We start from the raw sequence: 20,672 nt of genomic DNA on the forward strand, positions 1-20,672 counted from the left end.
TATTGGATTCAGAATGCTGGCTTTGTTACTGAATAATTTTGTTTACATTTCTGTATTTTTGACATTAAATTCAGTCCAAAATTCAGAAAAGATAGTTGATGTCAATGAGAGGAAAACCAAGAAGTAATAAATAGTATCTACCTCAGAGTGACTACTTTTTAAAATTTTATGTTTAATTAGTGTACTTTGGTTGATCCCCACCCCAGGTATCTGCCTGCCCAAGCTTTCCTGATGTTTTCTGTCCACAAGACTCTCCTTGTGTGCTTCTTTTAACCTTTTCACTTCCCTTCCTTACACCTTTTCTGCCTCTTGGGACCTTGTCTTAGTTTCTTTTTGTGCTGTGATGAAATACTGTAACAAAAACAATTTAGGTCAAGAAAGGTCTACTGAGCTCACTGTTGAGGCTCTAGTCTACCATGTGGAAGTCATAGCAGCAAGGGTGTGAGGGAGCTGGTCACACTGCATCCACTGTCAAGCAGGAGGCAAACAATGCTTATGTACTCAGCTAACCTTTTAAAGTCACAGCTTAATTTGTGTATGTGTGCAGACAGCTTTGTGTCACTGTGTGGTGGTCAGTGAGCAACTTAAGAGTTGGCCCTCTCTCTTCCTTCTATGGATTCTGGGGAACAAACTCAGGTCATTAAGTTTAGAAGCAAGTACCTATGCCTACTGAGGCAGTTTTCCAGTTCACCTTTTTGTATGGTCCAGGATTCTAGCCCAAGGAATGACCTACCACTCAATGAGGATCAAGATAATTCCTCAGTTGTGCCCAGAAGCCCATCTCCCAAATGACTATAGATCTTTTCAAGTTCACAACAGCATCACAGACCCCTGTCCAATTCATGACACATGCCTCATCCCTAGTAAACGTAAGTATAAATTAGAAGCAGTTCTTTTAAGAGAGGACGTTTGGTATTTGTTTTTCTGAAGTTGGGGTACTTAATACTTCACATTCCATACATATTCCTATAACTTCATTTTTCTTTTTGATGGGATATGATGGTGTTTATGTACCACATTTTCTTTATCTGCTGATAGACATTGAGGCTGATTCTATTTGCTCCTATTGTGAGGAGCAGGAGTAAACGTGGCTGTCCACCTACCTCTAATAGGATATAGAGTCTTCTGGACACATGCCCAGAAACAGTATAGCTGCCTCCCTCATATGGTGGATTATTTTTGCTGTCGGGGTTGCTTTCTTTTTGAAAACTACACTGATGTCTTAGTGGCTGTGGCTGCACTGGTTCACATTTCCACGAATAAGGAGGATTCCTTCTCTTTCCCACATTCACATTTGTTGGCATCTGGTTGTCTTTTTTCTTTGTTTTTTGAGACGGCCTCTGCTGTAGCCTTGGAACTCTTTGTTGATTATGTAGACCAGGCTGACCTTGAACTCAAAGAGATTTGTGCTTCCCATGTGCTGGGATTAAAGGTATGTTCCACTGTTATCTTGGCATCTGTTAGTTTGATAGCCATTTTGACTGGGATAAGATGTAATCACTAAGTAGTTTTAATTTGCATTTCTCTGATGGCCAGAGACATGAAACTCTTAAAGTACTTTTGGTTGTGCTTCTTTTAAAAACTCTCCAGTTCATTAGCATGTGTGTGTTCCACGGTTCTTTATATATATTAGCTCCTTGTCTCTCAAAGTTGTCCATTGTGTAGGCCATCTCACCCTACTGAAGCTTCCTTTGCTTTGAAGGAGTTTTTTAATTTCACGCAAATATATATGTTAGTACTTGAGGCTGCTTTCTGGGATGTTGGAATCTATTCGGAACATGCCTGTGCCTACATTTCCAAGTGCCTTTTCTCTAGCCATTTCAGCACTGCTTGTTTTAAATTAAGGTTGTTGGTCCACCTTGAATTTGTTTTGTTCAAATTGAGAAATAGAGCTCCAGCTTAATTCTTCCGTAGATAAGTGCACAATTTTGCCAGCACCATTTGTTAGGCAGGTTACTCCTGCCCCGGTGTACACTGTTGACAAAACGGGTGGCCACAGCTGTTATGTTTGTTTGGCTTCTCATCCTACTCCATTGATCTATATGTCTGTTTTAGGGTCAGTATTCTGCTGTTTTTGACACTGGCTCTCTAGTGTAATTTGAGGCCAGACAATCAGTACCTCAGGCAGTCTTAGGACTGCTGTGGCTGTCCATCACTGCATCCATATGAATTTTAGGATTTTTTTTTCTACATCCATGAAGAGGGTCAATTGAAATTTGGGGAGGAGTGCATTGAATTTACAGATTGCTTGTGGTTGTATAGCTATGCTCACAATATTAACTTCTGTTCTGTGAGCATGGAAAGTCATTGCAGGCTTGCCCAAACTGCAGCCTGTGAACCACAGGAACTAAGAATGACTGGCTATAGTACAACAAGAAATCATCAGCTTACACAAAATCTGAAATTATTTTGAAATTTGTTTTTGTAACTTAGTTGTGTGGTTCTGAAGTGAATACTTCAATGATGTACTAACAAGTTGAATAAGCTTGGTAGTATCTTCCTCAGTTTTATTGTTTTAAAGCTTTTGCTGGAGGTGTTTTCTTTAGCTCCTTGGTTTGTTTTTTTGTTTTATCTCTTGTTGTTTTAAGCTTTTGGAAATGGGGATATAATTTCTTTCTTCAGTGAGTTCAATATTATATAAACTACTGAAGTTTGGGGAGGTTTGGTTTTTGGTTTTGTTGTTTTTATTTTTTGTTTGTTTTGCTTTTAATTTATGTGTCTGGTAGGGGACAGGTTATGCATATCTTTGGAAGGCAGAGACCATCAGGTTCTCTAGAGCTGAAGTTCCAGGCACTTGCAAAATGTCTTAATGTGAGTGCTGGAAATGCAGGTGCCCTTCAAGAGCAATGTGCGTTCTTATCTCTGAGCCCTCTTCAGCCCCAGCTCTGAGTTTCAGTTCAAGTTTTCTGTTCTGCAACTTTATTGAAACAATTACCAGATCAGCTTCCTGGTTGAGAACGTAAGTCTTAAGTTAAAAAAAAATCACTTCAAAATGAATTTTCACATATATAGAAATGAAGAAAGTAAATATGTATCTTTCTACTTGTACAAACTAGGAAAACCAGTGCAAACATCAACAAATGAGAGCAGCTAATTACAAGAATAGGAGAAAGAAAAGTAGAAAAAGTGACAGAATTTAGAAGAAGGGTTGTTGGGAATGATGCTTTTACCACACATTTCAACTGGTTTTAGACTTAGTGACATCCACAAGACCTGAGAGTAACACCTAACAATTCCTGATGAAATAAATTCACTAAGCTGGGGGTTGGGGGGCATCTTTAAAAAAATCCCACAAGCAGAAAGTCATGTCAAAAGATAACAGCAATCAATCTATAAGTTGGAAGTTTGTACACTCAAGAGAACCCCATGGCTGGATCCTTCCTCCTCCTCCTCCTCCTCCTCCTCCTCCTCCTCCTCCTCCTCCTCCTCCTCCTCCTCCTCCTCCTCCTCCTCTTTCTCCCTCCCTCTCTCATTTTGTTTGTTTTGTTTTTAAGACAGGGTTTCTCTATATATTCCTGGCTGTCCTGGGACTCACTATATAGACCAGGTTAGACTGGAACTCAAAGATCTGCTTCTGCTCACTTCTGCCATCCTTCCTCACCCTCCGAGCGCTAGGATAAAGGTATGTACCACCCAGTTTCACTGCTGAAATCTTCAAAGGTTAGTCAGTGTTGCCCGGATCAGCGCTGGGGCAGGTGACTGTCCTCATTTTCTGAGGAGGATGCCACAGCCCAGGCTGTTCAGGAAAGATAATCAGTGCACAGCGGACACTGATTCTGTCTCTGAACAAGATAAATGCTGAAATAAAAACTAATGCTGGCATTCACATAATAAACACTGGGATTTAAAAACGGAATGATGCCAAGAGCCAACCGAAAGGGACTCCATGTTGCTAAATGTGGGATAAATTTTACAATAAAACAATGAAAGTAACATACATAAATCCACACACACCTAATGCCTCACAGAATAAAATACATGCCCTTTAGTGTACTGATAATTTAGAAGATGAAGGAAGAGGGGTTTAGGGGGATGGCTCAGTAGTTCTAACATCTGCTACACAAGCTTGAGGACATGGATTTAGATTCCCAGAACCCACAGAAAGGTAGGTTTCGTAGCAACCATCCTTAATTTCAGCACTCCTATGGAGACAGGAATAATGTCTCTCAGCGGTGTAGCCACTGGTAAGCTACCACTGCTCAAGTACACAGCCTCTCTGCCCATGCAAGCAACACTACTTAAATGTGCTAGGGCACACATTAAAACAGACATGAAAGTAGGAAGAGCACTTACTGGGAAGAAGTATGGGGTATATACATATGAAACAAAGATAAATTTTAAATTTTTTAAAAAAATCTATTGGATAGAAAGAGCTGAGATAAAGTTGAAAGGCTCAGATGAATGAAATCCTAGTTAAGAATTTGCTAAAGCTAGAAAATAAAATGGACGTCTGAATACAAGAAACAAAGTACAACAAAGAAACAATAGTAAAACCTGTAAGTCAAAAGTATCAATGAACATACTGAAGCAAGAACATCAGCAGAACATCAGATCTGTCACTAGCCAGGAAAGCATGTGATGATAAGTCTTATCATTTCCAGTCCTGAAAATAATCGTCAGCAAAGGCTGGGTAGTGTCTGTGCACACCTCTAATCCCAGCACTGGAAAGGAAAGGACAGGTTGATCTCTGAGTTCGAGTGAGGCCAGCCTGGTATATAGAGTGAGTTCCAGAACAGCCAAGGCTACATAGAGAATTATTCTCTTGAAACTTCCACCTCTCCCCAGCCCTCAAAAAAAAAGTCAACTAACATTTCTATATCTAGCAAAGTTATCTCTTAAAGCTGATGGAGAAATAAAGTTACTTTAAGAAAATCACACTTGGGGTTGGGGATTTAGCTCAGTGGTAGAGCGCTTGCCTAGGAAGCGCAAGGCCCTGGGTTCGGTCCCCAGCTCCGGAAAAAAAAAAAAAAAGAAAAAAAGAAAAAAAAAAAAGAAAATCACACTTAATGATGACTAAGCCAGCACTGCAGAAACTTCTTAAAGGGACATGGCTTAGTTTCTTTTCCTGCTGTAATAAAATATGGCAACAAAGGTGACTTACAGGAGCTTTTTTTTTTTTTAATTTTTAAAATTTATTTATTTAATTTTTTTTTTTTAGCTTATAGTTTCAATGTAGATTCCATTAGAAGACAGAAGTCAAAGCAGCAGCAGCTTGAAGCATCTGGTTGCATCACATCCAAAATCTGGAACAGAGAGCAATAAATGCACACTACTGCTAGGTTCCATTTCTTCCTTTATACAGCCCCAGGATACATGCTCAGGCAACGTGCTGCCAACAGTGCACAGGGCTTCACATTCCAATTACCTCGGTCAGGACAATCCCTGACGGGCATGCTCAGGTGATCTGTCAGGAGCCATAGCAGGACAAGCTGAATACTAGCAGGTAATCTTCCTGAGATGGTCTGCTTCAGATTATTATATAATCTGTGTCAGATTTGCTCTTACAAGTCAAGACTGTAAGGAAATTCATTATAGGAAAGATTTCTGCTATTACTATGCTTTCTCCTGTTATTATTAAATATATATATATATAACAATCACTAAGTAGCCCACTCCTTTGGAGCAGATCTGCCCATCTATGAAGATATATTGTCTTGTAGTGATGCTATGTAGACAAATAGATGATTTAAGTCTTAATGATGATCCTATAAGAATTCCTAAAATTATATCAGTGATTATTAAGCTCTTTTATAGTGGGACCGCTATTAGGTCCTTTTCTGATAATCAGAACTGCAGTGAGAGCTCTGCCAGTCTCCCAGGTGTCACCAGTTAATTACTCTTAGATGGTAACCAGACTTTCTTCTACTCAGAGCACATTCCAAGAGGCTGTAAAACAATTAACCAAAGGGACATAAAAAGGGAACTAGCAATTTATTATAGGTGCTAGGACAGAAGACAAAATATTGGCTGGGTTTATCTATGCAAAACTTCACTAATAACATAGTTATGGTTTTAAACCTTCATTGAACCTGTGGAGCTGTGACAGGTGATGGATGTTCAGCCAGATAATTACTCCTGATGGAAACATTCTCTGTTGTAAACTTGTTTCAATTTATGATATAGGAATCGTTATACTAATCAAGAGGAAAATAAGGAAGGAATATGGAGTGAAGGAGGAGACACTGTGGAAGGTTACCAGATCTGAGAGATGCTGCAAGTGCTGAGCACCAGGGTTTCCCAGGATCTGTGCGTGATGTGGCGACGGCAGACAGGGTCAGGATGAGCCTCCACCTTTGGGAATTGGGTAGGGAAATATAATGAAATAGAATGAGAAACAGAGGAAGAAATTTCATTTGGGGAAATTTGGTATTCAATTTAGCAATGATGAGAGCTAACAAGGATAATCCATGCATGCAAACAGACAATCAGACTGTCTCTCTCTCTCTCTCTCTCTCTCTCTCTCTCTCTCTCTCTCTCTCTCTCCCTCCCTCCCTCCCTTTCTTCCTTGTTTTGTTTGTTTGTTTTGTTTTGAGACATGGTCTCTATATATTTCCTGGCCACCCTGGGACTCACTATATAGACCAGGCCTGACTGGAACTCACAGAAATCAGGTCTGCCTGCTTCTGCAAAAGTGACTAGTGAACGGGAGCATCTGGTTTACAAAATTAAATAATAAAGATTAGCATGAAAAACTAATAATTCTATTCAATTGCGACCCTCAAATTTAAGTACGGTACCATTTTTCCTGAGTTACATCAATATAGGTTTTGCTTAATGCTTGTCACATGAGAAGCCTTTCCAGAAGGTAAATTGTTAATACGGCTTTAGAACCTTGTCACGAGCTAAGTGTGATAGCTTGTACCTATTTTCCCAGGATGTGGGATGCTGAGCTGCAGACTGCCACCAGTTACAGGCTAGGCCTGGCTACAGAGTGATCTCTGTGCCCCCTGGACTATGCTCTGGGACCCTGTGCTCAATGGTTAAGAGCACTGGTGGCTCTTTCAGAGGACACTGGTTTGAATGACAGCATCCATGGGGTGGCTCACAACTGTCGTTAACTCCAGTGCTCTCTAAATGCCCTCTTCTGTCTGTTGTAGGAATTGCATGCATGTGGTGCACAGGCACACAATGCAGGCAAAACACACATAAAATAATAAAAGTAATTTTTGAAGTGCAGGCTGACAGGAACCGGATGTAGATCTCTCCTGAGAGACACAGTCGGAATACTGCAAATACATAGGCGAATGCCAGCAGAAAACCACTGAACTGAGAACGGGACCCTCTTTGAAGGAATCAGAGAAAGGACTAAAAGAGCTTGAAGGGGCTTGAGACCCCATATGAACAACAATGCCAGCCAACCAGAGCTTCCAGGGACGAAGCCACTACCCAAAGACTATGCATGGACTGACCCTGGGCTCCAACCTCATAGGTAGCAATGAATAGCCTAGTAAGGGCACCAGTGGAAGGGGAAGCCCTTGGTCCTGCCAAGGCTGAACCCCCAGTGAACGTGATTGTTGGGGGGAGGGCGGTAATGAGGTGGAGGATGGGGAGGGGAACACACATATAGAAGGGGAGGGGAAGGGATTAGGGGGATGTTGGCCCGGAAACAGGAAGTGGAATAACAATCGAAATGTAAATAAGAAATACCCAAGTTAATAAAGACGGAAAAAAACAAAAACAAAAACAAAACAAACAAAAAGAACCTGGTAAAATAAGAAAAGGTTTGCTCTGTGAGTATGGTATTGATCAGAATATTACAAGGCAAAAATTTCATTTGTTACAAGGATTGACTCTGTCCACTGTCATGGTTACTACTATGATGCCTGTGGGAAGAAGTTTACAGGATCACTGTGATGGAGATGGCTTAAAATAGGCCTGAGTGTGTCATCAAACTGATCTTTGTTGTGCTTTTCAAACTGATGGCCTGTTCTGACAGTTGTCCTCGTACTGTCACTTCACCTAGTGGATGCTCCAGACGTAAAAGTTGTCCTTCTTCCTTAAGTTGCCTTTCTCAGATATGTTTTCACTACAGGGGTGAAGACAGACTAATACAGTATTTTATCCAAAGTCATTTGAGTATAAAAAACACGTATAAGAAAGACAGTTGTATTAGTGGATATATATTTAGAAACAGGGAATGACAAATAGAGTATTTAAAAGATAGCAAAAATAAAACAGTTGCACCATCCAGAAGAATGTAATTGTGTCTATTGATTTGTCCTCCTAGCCTCTGTGATATGATTGTAGTACTGCTATTTTATTTCATCTAATTGCTCATAGCAACAATTTAGTAATATGCATTTCTAGAAATGAAATTAAATACTTTTTTCTGTGATTACTGTAGCTGACCTACTTGGAATAAATATTTCAATTTCATAATTAAAAAAGAAATGTAAATAAGAAATACCCAAGTTAATAAAGATGGAGGAAAAAAATAAATAAATAAATTTATTTCTTAGAGGGCTGGAGATATAGCACAGTGCGAAGCAGTTTCCTAGTGTGGTGATTCAATTCTTAGTACTGAAAAAAATTCCTAAAAGAATGAGACAATTACATACACATCCACCTGTCAGTGAGTAGCAGGGGGGTGGGGGATGGGGAAGAAGAAAAATACTGCATGTTTTCTCTCATGTGCAGAATTTATATGTATATGTGGCATGAGAGAAGAAGGACTGTCTAGTGCTTGTGAGGTGTCACCCAGCATATTGGTGGACAAAGCACAGGGAGGACAAGGCAGGGTGACAGGGACAAATATGAGCAAAATACAATGATATATGTATGAACATTCAGTCGAATCCACTATTTTTTATAACTATAAAAATTAAAAGCTAAAAGTGAGTGGATGCATATTAGACAAGCAAAAATGTATACAATAGAATATAGCAAAATTATGAAACCATGCTTTAATGAATTTCAGTGAACAAGTATGTAAATGAGAAAAACTAACTTCAGAATCGATGCAGTTGGAGCAAGCGATGGCAGCCACTATCTCTCATTAATGGCTTTGGAGAAAATATAATTATATTCTTTAAAAATAATAAAACTATTTTGCTAGATGGGAGATAGGCCTCATACCACACAAAGCAACTGAGACTAAAGGGTTTACTAGATTGTGTCTCTTCCCTTCCCTTCCCTTCCCTTCCCTTCCCTTCCCTTCCCTTCCCTTCCCTTCCCTTCCCTTCCCTTCCCTTCCCTTCCCTTCCCTTCCCTTCCCTTCTTCTGTCTTCTCTTCTCTTGTAGCTTTGAGGCAAGAATGAAGGAGAGACCAAACTCGACTGATATAACAACCACGTCATCAGAACAGGTAGAGTGTGTAGTTTGAAAGGACACTTAGCATTCTCTAGCAGACTTGACCAGGGCTGGGTCTTACAGCATAACATTTAAAATGATCAGGGCACCATTCAAAATACTAGATACACCAAGGGAAATCAGTAGATGTTGACTCCAAGGTGATGCAGATATTAGAACTACCAGAATTCAAGCAACTCTTAGAATTGTGACTTATCAGAAAAATATAAACTAAAAGAATGAATGATTATACGTGTGTGTGTGTGTGTGTGTGTGTGTGTGTGTGTGTGTGTGTGTGTGTGTATGTGATGGTGGTGGTGGTTGTGGTGGTGTTTCTGGCCCTGGTGGCTTTGAATTCTTTTGGTGGCTGATAAACAGCCTTCAACTTCTCATCCTCCTGCCCACACCTTCCTGCTGGGGTTACAGGTGTGTGACAGCACACTTGGTTTATGTGTTGCAAGGGAATCAAACCTAGCACTTCCTGTTACCCGGCGCCTACTCTATCAACTGAGCCACACCCCAGCCCATAAATAGTACATTTAGAGGTTAAAAACCAACTCGTAAGAGAATTGGTAGATTTGCTAAGTAGAACAAAGAAGATGACAGTAAGGAATCAGTGAACTCGATGGTGGATCAGAAGAGATGACCACACCTCACAAACGAGGAGAAAATAGATTTCTATAAAGAACAGAATCTCAGCATCTCATAGTGCAATGTAGAAAACTCAGGATGTTTGTGTCATTGAAGCCAAAGGAATTACTCAGCCGGACATGTAGCTCAGGGGTAGAGTGCTTGCTCCATATGTGTGATGAGGCCCTGGGTTCAGGACTAAAGAAACAGACACAGAGCAGGCACACGCACACACACACACACACACACACACACACACACACACACACACACACACACAGGGGTGGCGGTGGGGGGGGGAGATTGACTTAATGTGATATTACATACAACTTTATTTTGAAGACATATCAAGTGGATACAACACTATAGGTATAAAGTACTATATCTTAATAAATAAATAAGTAGCTTATAACTGAATTCATAGCTCAAAACCTTCCAACAGTAAAACCCTGGAGTCCTGTAACTTTGCTGAATAACTCTTCCAATCATTTAAGGAAGAAGTCATTGAGGTTTTGTCTTTTCCTGTCGATTGTAATGCTAAGTTCTAGCCTCCAAGATTTGGAGTCTGCAGTAGCCCAAGGGACCCTGCCCCACCACCCAGGTAATTCTGATTGGTAATTAAAGATGCCAGCAGCTAACAGTTGAGGAGAAGAAACACAGGCACAGTCTGGGTTTCCTGGGCTAGAGACCACAAGGAAGGAGCCGGGGAGAGGGAGGAAGCCGACATGAGATGGAGAAGAATACGCAAGAGAAAGAAGAGAGCCTTCACGGCAGAGAGAAGCAAGCCTCTGCGAGTTAGGGGCCCAGAGAACATGGCCCAGAGGGCTGCCCCGTTGGCGCTAAGAGTAGCCCAGATGAAACAAAGTAATCACTTTGGTTATGGATAGGAGGTAGATTCTAATAGCATGGAGGGTAGGCTTCCAACAATTGTGCTGCCTAAGACGTATTAAAATATAAAGGCTGTGTGTATCTTTCATCGGGAACATAAATGGTCAAAGGAGGGAAGGAACCCAGCAATGGGATTTTTAAGAATATTTTTTTTTTTGGTTCTTTTTTTTTGGAGCTGGGGATCGAACCCAGGGCCTTGCGCTTCCTAGGCAAGCGCTCTACCACTGAGCTAAATCCCCAACCCCCAAGAATATTTTTTAAACAAGAAATAACATAATTTCCTTCAGAACATGGAAACATGGGGAAACATTTTACAGTTCATTCGGCAAGGCCAATATCTCTCTGATTCTAAAACTAGAAAATTATCTCTCATGCATAAGCCTAAACGCCCTCAACACACAGTACCCATCAGCATAATACACGTTCCCCCTTACCTCCTAAGATGAGCCTAATAGACTTGCTTTTATCCTTCTACTTATCTAATTGTTTTTATTTTTATCTGTATTCATCATTTCGCTTTCTGATCCAAGATAGAGAGACGCTGCAGTCATGATTAGTCCTGAACATGGTTTTTAACATTCACGAAGCTTGTGAGTCTTTGGAAACTCTGACATTGTTGAAGTAACACTGCTCTATGTGTATATAGCTCAGTATTTCAGCCAGCTTTCAAATGTGCTGGCTCACCCTCCAGATGAAAGGTGGAGCTGTCACTTGATGCTTATTAAAATTTCAAAACAATAGTTTTCCTTATATTAATATAGTGTTTCCAATGTGAACTCGTTAAATTGCAGGTGCAAACATGTGGGCTCTTTCACTGGTGCCCAGTTGCCTTCCAGCCCTGCTTTATGGACATCTTCTGAACACCGTGTTGCCGACCAGGCTAGCAGCTGGAGAGCCCGACAAAACTGTTTACTTGGGACCCAACTCTTTTTCTGTGCACAACTAAATCTACCAACATCTAAAATACTGTGTACCCCTTTCTGATTATACAAATTGCACGTGCACATTTAGGAAATTTAAAGTACAAAGGGGGAAAAAATTGAAATTCTGTTTCCCAGGGGCAACTACAGTCAATATTTTGGTTTGTTATTTCTTACCTATAAATTATACAAATACAGTTGAATCTGTCATGGCTTATTTAATCAAAGTAATTTGCAAACATTGTTAAACACATTTGATTTTTCATTGTTTTATCCAAAGTCTGCTTTTTGGATTTTATCTGATCTTGAAATCCCCAGATTTCCAGTGGGGGAGAGCAAGTGGTAAAAGACGGTATGGTGGTGTATGGACATGCCCAAGGCTCAGTGTATTCTTAGATGAAACTATCAAAGAATAATGTATATTATTATGTAGTATACTTATACTATATTCAATATATAATATATTCAATGTACTATATTATCCTTTGACAGTTTCATATGTATATACATCTACATATTCATATATATTCATATGTATGGCCTTTCATTCTATTAAAAAGAAGCAGTTTATAAAAATGTAAGCAAAGAGTTGAACACAAAAAGAAAGATTATTTTAAACAACACCAACATAACTTAGAAGGAACGTTTAGTAGCTTGAGATGATCGTCCCACCCAGCCTCTCTTGATGGACACTAGGATGAACAGATGTATGACAATTATGGACTTAGAGAGGAGAGGTAAACAGAAATATGGTTTTAGTAATGGACATCATTTTGTGTGGAATTTATGATAAAATTATATACACAGTTTTATTCAAGTTTAGTGAAGGAAATAAAACAGGGGAAAATTCTATTTCTCAGATGCTTTTCTTTTTTTTTCTTTTTTCTTTTTTTTTTTTTTACATTTTAACCTGTCTTTTAGTGTAGTTAAAAGGCTTGCATCAAACTTGAGGACCAAGAGACTAAACATAGTGTTTGACTACAGGTTGTCTATCCTCTGCCAGACAGACATCTCTCTCTGTCTCATTTTGCTTCACAAGGGACAGTTTGGAAGTGGGAAAGGCAAGATTATAGAAAGCAATAGAAGGTGAACAGCAAGAAGATGCAGCATCTTCCTCTCTACATCTGAAGCCTCCTGTGCACTTGACCTGGCGTTTGAGGACCGACCGTGCGGGGGTCTTAGGTTCCCCTTTCTTTTAAGCTTCTAACACATTTCACTGCACTCTCGGGAAACTTCTTGCATTCACTCCCCCATACAAAAAGAATATGACCTAGAAGGAACGAAGTGAGGGAATATGAGAGAGAGAGAGAGAGAGAGAGAGAGAGAGAGAGAGAGAGAGAGTCAATACAGTTGCAGCACACCATGGGAAGAAGCCCTTCAATGCTGCAAACTTCACTACCACAAAGACACACTAAACCACATTTGTTTTGCCTTCAACTCCCTCTCACAGTGCACAATGGAAACCATGCTAAGCGATTACATTTACCTAAGTAGCCTTACGAATTCTTACACAGCCACTGAAGCGCTATCTCATCCGCCCTACCCTTTGTATTCCGGTTCCTGGGGTCAATTTCAGGGACCCTCTAACCCAGCCACATATCATCTGGCCTCTCAAGTTTCCCTGTGAAATCTTCCTCCATGCCCGTGAGTAACTCATGTTTCATGTGCTTACAAAGGCAACACTATGTAGACGATGCCGCTGTCTTCCATTAGCACGAGCTACACCACTTAGGCCTGCTCGAACCTCACCTGCAGCGGCCTGAGTTCCACACAGCTACACCTAGGGATCCGCGCAGAGACGACTTTCTAAGCGGCACTGAGAGCAAGGTTCTTCAGGACTTCTCAAATGAAAGCCTTTGAAAGGAATTTTTCAAATATTTATTTTATGTGTATACGTTGAGTGTTTTGTCTGCATTCATACACTTATGCCTACCACATGCATGCCACGGAGATCAGAAGCGAGCATTGCAGCTCCTGGAACTGGACTTAAGTACAGTTTGTGAGTCACTCTGTGGATTCTGGGAACCAAACCTGGGTTGTCTGCAAGAGCATCAAGTTTTGTTAACTGTTGAGCCACTTCTCTAGCCCCAGGAATTCACACTTTTCTCTCATTGAGGTTGTGGTGAGTGGAGTCTTCCTGACTGACGGGATACTTCATGGCATTTTTCCTACTGCTCTCCTGCCAAGTACTTGATTTCCTTAGCTGTTTAATTTTTAATTATGTGTAGGTGTGTCTGTTTGGGGGTTGTGTGCACATGTGTGCAGGTGTCTGCCGAGGACAGATGTGTTGGATTTCCCAGAGCTGCAGTTACAGGTGGCTGTGGGCCTCCTGAAGTGTGTACTCTGATGGACTCAGATCCTCTGCAAGAATAGTGGAGTCCCTGCACTGCTGAGCCATTTCTCTAGTCCCCCTCGGTGTCTGTCTAGTGGTACTCATCTCTAGCCACTAGACCTTCCTTGGGTACAAATTTCGATGTGCTTCTTTTTTGACCAAATTGCATGTTTTTCAAATATTTCTTTTTCTTTTCTTTGCTCCCAGTTCCGTGGATAATATGGGGATTGATTGATTATTCTGTTTACAGTATACCAGACATAGCCACGAGCCCCAATTCTCTCTGCCAACTTTCTGTGTCAGTTAACTTTTCATCACTGTGACAAAGCACCCAGGGTAAACACAAACTTACAGGAGGAGCGGTGGATTTTGGCTCATGACTTTTGTCCATGGTTGCGCTGTGAGTTTGGGCGTGAGGCAAGGTGGATAGAACACATGTTGGGAAGCACATGGTTCAACTCATGTGTTCTAGGAAGCAAAAAGGGTGAAAAGAAAGAGTCAAGACCCTAGTATTCCCTCACGGTCACACCACAGCGGCCTACTTCCTCTAGCTAGGTGCCACTTAACATTTTACCAATTCACAGTGCACGATTAACTGTCAGGTTAGGCCTGCAGGACATGGACTTTTAGAGGGCATCAAGACTGGAATCATAATAGGGGTTTTCTGCCCTTTCTTCCATTTGAGCCCAGATGACAATCCTCTTGCCTCCCCACATCCAAGTTAGGGTGATCTTGTTGGAGTAAAAATAAAAAAGGGGTGTTTCCACCATGCCAGGCATAGATATCCCAATTCCATGGCAGGCCGGTATATCTGGCCGCCATACACTCTCCTGAACTCAATTAAGTTGCCACATGAAAGAACACATCACACAATATCCTCTGATCCAGTTGATAAGATATAATTTGCTCATCTGGATAGCACAAAATCCTGTACACATCCGTCCCTTAAGAATAGTCATAACCACCTGTAATATGTACGGAGAGGAATTTTAACACCCACCGCCATGTTCTCTCAGCTCCTTCCTCCTCCCTCTGGCCTCCTCTGCTTCTCTAAAACTTTTCTCCCACCCATCCTTCCTTCTTGTCCAATGTCAGGCCTCGTTCTCTCCTGTACGTGCCTTCACCTGCATAATGACATCAACCTACACGATCTCATCTCCTTGTGATTTCTCTGCCTTCCAGCACAAACTCTCCTGTCTGGGGGGAGGAAGACATCACTTGGAATAATATTCTGGGTTATTGCAGCTTATGAAAGTTAAAGCAAGAAGAGGGAGACTGGCTATGACTATGTGAAAGCAATATGGGCTTCAGGCATTCACATCTCTTTTTTGGTTCCCAGATAATACCTTACTTACATGGTCATCATTAGCTTACTCTGTTGCAGTTGAACATGTACTATGAGGACCTGCCTGTGTGTGTTCTGTTCTGATGATACTTAGCTTATAATGTTTTAATAAAAGGAGGAACATTGTTAGTCAAAATAGTTAATATTGGGCTTTACCATTTTACGGATTCCATGCACATATGATCCCGTTACAGTCTATCCCATATGCTTACCACAGAAGCCTACATATTCTTTTAAGATTTATTTTTATCATGTGTCTCTGTGAACTTGCCACATATGTACAGATGTCTGTGGAGGCCAGAGAGGGCACTGGATCCCTTGGAGATGGAATTCCAGAAGGTTGTGAGCTGGGAATTGAGCTCAGATCCTCTGGGAGAGCAGCGAGTTTTTTTTTTTTTTTTTTAACTGCTGAGCCATCTCTCTACATTTTCAAGTCTCTGGAGCAGTGGATTTGGGTTTTGTTTGTTTCTTTGTTGTTGTTGCTGTTTTTCTGTGTAATTGACCCTTTCAGTTAAGGATCATACAAATTATAACGGTGGTTTCTTTAGAAATATTCACACAACCATGTTATTTTAAATGTAATTTCAGCGATATTTTCAAGACTGCTGATTTGATTTGCTTTATATCTGGGCAAACTAGGGATCAAGAGTAAATTGTAAAAAATTTTACTTCTCCCATGTTTTTACACACGTGTGGGCATCAGTCTCTGACAACTAACTAATAATGGGAAATGATTTTGTCCTGTGCTTAGGCACTGTGAGAATGACTAACTACATGGATGATGATATCATGACTGATGTGCACGTGAGTGAGCACTTGCTCGCGCACACACACACACACATACACACACACACATACACACACACATACACACACACATACACACACACATACACACACATACACACACATACACACACACATACAAACACACACATACACACACACATACACACACATACACACACACATACACACACATACACACACACATACACACACACATACACACACATACACACACACATACACACACATACACACACATACACACACACATACACACACACATACACACACATACACACACACATACACACACACATACACACACATACACACACACATACACACAATACACACACATACACACACATACACACACATACACACACATACACACACATACACACACACATACACACACATACACACACATACACACACATACACACACATACACACACATACACACACATACACACACATACACACACACATACACACACATACACACACACACATACACACATACACACACACACATACACACACACACACACACACACACACACACACACACACACGTAATTATTTTCTCCAAACTTCCTACCTACATGTAGCTCAGTGAAAAAAGAAGCAGCAGCAGCAGCGGTGGCGGTGGCGGAGGATTAGGAGGAGGATGAGGAAGAGGAGGAGGTGGAGGAGGAGGAGGTGGAAGAGGAGGAGGAGGAGGAGGAGGAGGAGGAGAAAGGAAGGAAGGAAGGAAGGAAGGAAGGAAGGAAGGAAGGAAGGAAGGAAGGAGTGACAGATAAGTCTGAGTACCCACTGCATTTCAGGCCCTTTATGGAAAGTTTGAAACTCTCACATAGAACCCTTGGTACAGGAATGAAAGCCGTGGACAGGCAGCGAAGAGTGAGAGGCTAGATGCTTTCATTTATGTGTTCAGCGGCACTCAGGTCATTATTCGACTTGGGAGGGTGGGGAGGAATGAAGCTAGGAAGATACCTTTGCATTCTTAGAACCAACTTGGCAGGGAAAGGTGATAAGAGCTCTGAGTCATCAGTCTCCTCCTAAATCAGCAGTCCCAGGGCTATCAGGAAAGTGAAGTTTATAATGCAATAAACACAACCGAAGACTAGCTCCTCTGCTCTTTCCGCAGCACTGAATTTCAACCCCGGGTTTTATGGCTACTGGACGTTTAGCCAGCACAGCATGGTCCACTTTGCCCTGCTGGGGTGGAACACTGCAGGAGAGAGAGACAGAGAGAAGCCTACACTCACACCATCTTCATGGGCTCCTGGTTTAAAGATATTGCATAGACAGCTATCTAATAAATCTCTACCACTTCTCATGGGGTGAGTAAATTTCCCTTCTTCTTTGGAAGTGTCTATGAAAGACTATGTAATGGTCATTATTAATAACAAACCACGTAGACAGAAATCTTAGAAATCTTTGGGGGACTTGCTGGTGTCTGTGAACTAGGTGTTCCTATCATTCACCCTCCTCCTTCTGTCTATGACCCCAGGCTCCAGAAGAATAAGAACTGACCATACAAAAGGCCACTTGCATTAGAAGTAAGTGTCATAGAGGGTACAAACAAGGTTACAGAAACAGAGATTCTGACAAGTTTTACTTATAAACCTGTGGAATTTTAAAGAAAGGGGTCAAAGTGATAATCTGTGTTTTAATAAGGGGCACAGATGTAGGAATGGAAATGGAATCTTTCAAAAAATATACTTTAATAAAAATGGCCACTTAGCAGTAAATCATAGGCACAGTTTTACTTAGAATAACTGGACACTTGAGTTGAGGTGGGGACAGGTAGGCTCAGTAGGACAAAGGAATTTACGACTCACATTCCCAGAATTGATAAGGTCCTGCAGCCAGGTGTCTACAGCTTGGGAGCTCAGAATAGATGTCAACAGGAATGTTAATCATTTTCTCACTACAGGACCTTAGTCCCAGGTTCCTGTTAAAAGTGAAATCGTCCCCTCTCGTTTAAGTGAAGTTAAATGTTTTCTTAGTCAGTGAACGTTACGTTTCTCCCTTCTAGATTAAGCACCTGGGAAATTTGTTGGGTAATTCTCTTTACAGCACACTCTCCATTATTCTCACAAGCTGAGATTTATCTGGTTGTGTGGTGGACACAAACTGAAGGACAAAATTCAGTGTCTGAAGACTGAGGCAAGTTTCCACTGGCTGTGGTAATGAAGAGGGTAAGTCAACGAATGTTCTCGTTGCTCCGACCTTCATTTATTATTATTTCTTTAATGATAGATTTTATACATCACAAAATGCTCAAGGCATTTAATGGCGAACTCCCCTTACAAGCACAACTGTGTTTAGGTGACTGGCTGTGTTTAGGTGAACCTAGGTCTGAACAAAGAAATCAAACTGCACAGGGAGATGGTGATGGTAAACAAAATTGCTTCGGTTTCTTGGAAAAAAACTCTTATTAATGATGAAACAATATTCTTAGTTAACTGACCTGTTATGAAATGCCCTTCTGTGTTAGTGCAGTGAGATATCTGACCAATCAGTATATAGACAGGAGATAATTTATGCAAAGAAAAAGACATGCCTACATCATTTTGATGTATTGTGAACAGCAGGCTGGAAGTTTTATAGATTTCCTAGTATCAGATGTCAAGTGACCAATAATTTCCATTTATGTGGTAATATTAAGGTTGTGCATTTCTATTCAACAAGGCAATATTTTTTGACTTAAAATCTACTTGGAAATGTCATGGCTGAATAATACTTCAGTCACTTTCCTGAAAAGCAAAGTTATATTTGGATATAAAAGCAGGTTTTTGATGAGAGAAGCGAAGGCTCTTCTCGTCCTGGGTGGGGATGCTTCCTTCTGCACAGTGTTGTGGCTGGCCTTCTTCCTTCAAACATTGTCATGCAGTGTACTTATTAAATGACAGTACACAGGTACAGCAGTTAACGCAGCAGGCATGATGCACGTGTAATGAATGAATGATCGAAGCTCATCTCTAGTGCAGGGTCTCTATGTTTCTGGTTGGTTTAGTTTGGCTCTGAGGAAATCAGAAATGGGTTATATTTGTTTGGGATCATCTTGGTGATCTGTGTCAGAAAACTATGACCAAAATAACCAGAATTAAAAGATATATAATATAATAATATAATTATAATAATATATTATTATAGTGTAATATAGTGTGGTATGAGTCTATATGAAAACAGAAAACATGAAGAAGATTATTATTAGGGAAGAAGGAGCATAAGGAAGCAGAGAGACAATATGAGCAAAGTACAATGATAGGTATACATATGAAAATGCCATGAAGAAATCCATTGTTTTTTACTTGTAAGACTAAATTAGGGCTGGTCGATGGTTTGGCAGGTGAGCTGAGTTTAATCCTCAGGATCCACACAGAGGAAGGAGAGAAGTTGCTTCTCTAAGCCATCCTCTGGCCTCCACATGTGTGTCGTGGTTTGCTGGCACGTGTGTGTGTGTGTGTGAGCACACATGCAAGACACACACACACACACACACACACACACACACACACACGCATGTGAACACAGACTCAGAGTATTTTAATTCCCCTCTAAAACTTTAAAATGTGTATGGCTCAAAAGAACTTCTTCATTCTCTCTCTCTCTCTCTCTCTCTCTCTCTCTCTCTCTCTCTCTCTCTTCTTTTCCTCCTTCTCCCAGCCTCCATTGTTTTGTGATTAGATTAATGTCCTCCCTGAGGTTCTAAAGTAGATGCTAGAATCTCCAGGAACCAAAATCCGTTCTTTTAGTTCCAGTCAAGCAGAAAAAAGCTAATCTTTGCCTGAGCAGTTCTAGAGGAAAAATGACCCTTACTTGGCGTTGGGGAGATCTACTCAATAGTAATCCTAGTCCATACAGTCTAGGCATGGGTTTAATAGCCTTGCTGGCAAGAACAGAGTCACAGGCAGATCCAGTGATTGACTGAGGGAGAGGCAAGACCCCAAGTGAAAATACAGGCTGCATCAGGACCAGACAGATGCCTCATAACCAGGTGGCCAACGTCAAACACAAAGAGGGGGTAGTGATTGCATTCTCCCTCTCACTCTCTCTGTGAGGAATAGTCATCCACCTCCAGCTCTAAGGAGAGGTGCCACAGTCACAGACTAACTGTTGGGGGGAAGAGGGGACTGGGAACATATAAGGAGAGAGCATGCTGAATTGGTTGAGACCAAGAGTCCTGGTCCAGAGCAGTGGCTTTCAAATATGCCAGAGATAATTCTCCTTCTCGGAGACCTTTGGAGACCACCCACAGAAGACTCACTAGTGTTGGGACCCAAGTAGCAGCACCTTTAGATTCCCAAGTAAGCGGTGGCAGAGCCAACGTTGAGAACCAGTGGTCAAAAGAGGTGTTGTAAGGGGTTTGCAAGTTTTCACGACCCCAGACAGCTTAGGACAGAGGAGATTCACAGCGAATACTTTGCTGCCCATTTGCTTTCAAGGAAGAAAGGCAGTCATCTAT

The 20,672-nt window shown here is 41.1% G+C and overlaps 1 protein-coding gene across 1 annotated transcript in view; it reads left to right on the top strand.

Annotated features, from left to right (window-relative positions):
• Position 1: 1 nt before the first annotated feature.
• Trpm6 (transient receptor potential cation channel, subfamily M, member 6) overlaps positions 2–20,672 on the top strand; it is a 187,579-nt gene continuing 166,908 nt past the window's right edge. Inside the window, exons 1-4 of the mRNA XM_039101382.2 lie at positions 2–3,622; positions 9,241–9,304; positions 17,346–17,541; positions 18,281–18,402. Of these exons, the coding sequence (XP_038957310.1) occupies positions 18,394–18,402 (9 nt within the window). The 5' untranslated portion in view covers positions 2–3,622; positions 9,241–9,304; positions 17,346–17,541; positions 18,281–18,393. The remainder of the gene's footprint in view (positions 3,623–9,240; positions 9,305–17,345; positions 17,542–18,280; positions 18,403–20,672) is intronic.

This window comes from Rattus norvegicus, chromosome 1, assembly GCF_036323735.1.
Source record: "Rattus norvegicus strain BN/NHsdMcwi chromosome 1, GRCr8, whole genome shotgun sequence".
NCBI lineage: Eukaryota > Metazoa > Chordata > Mammalia > Rodentia > Muridae > Rattus > Rattus norvegicus.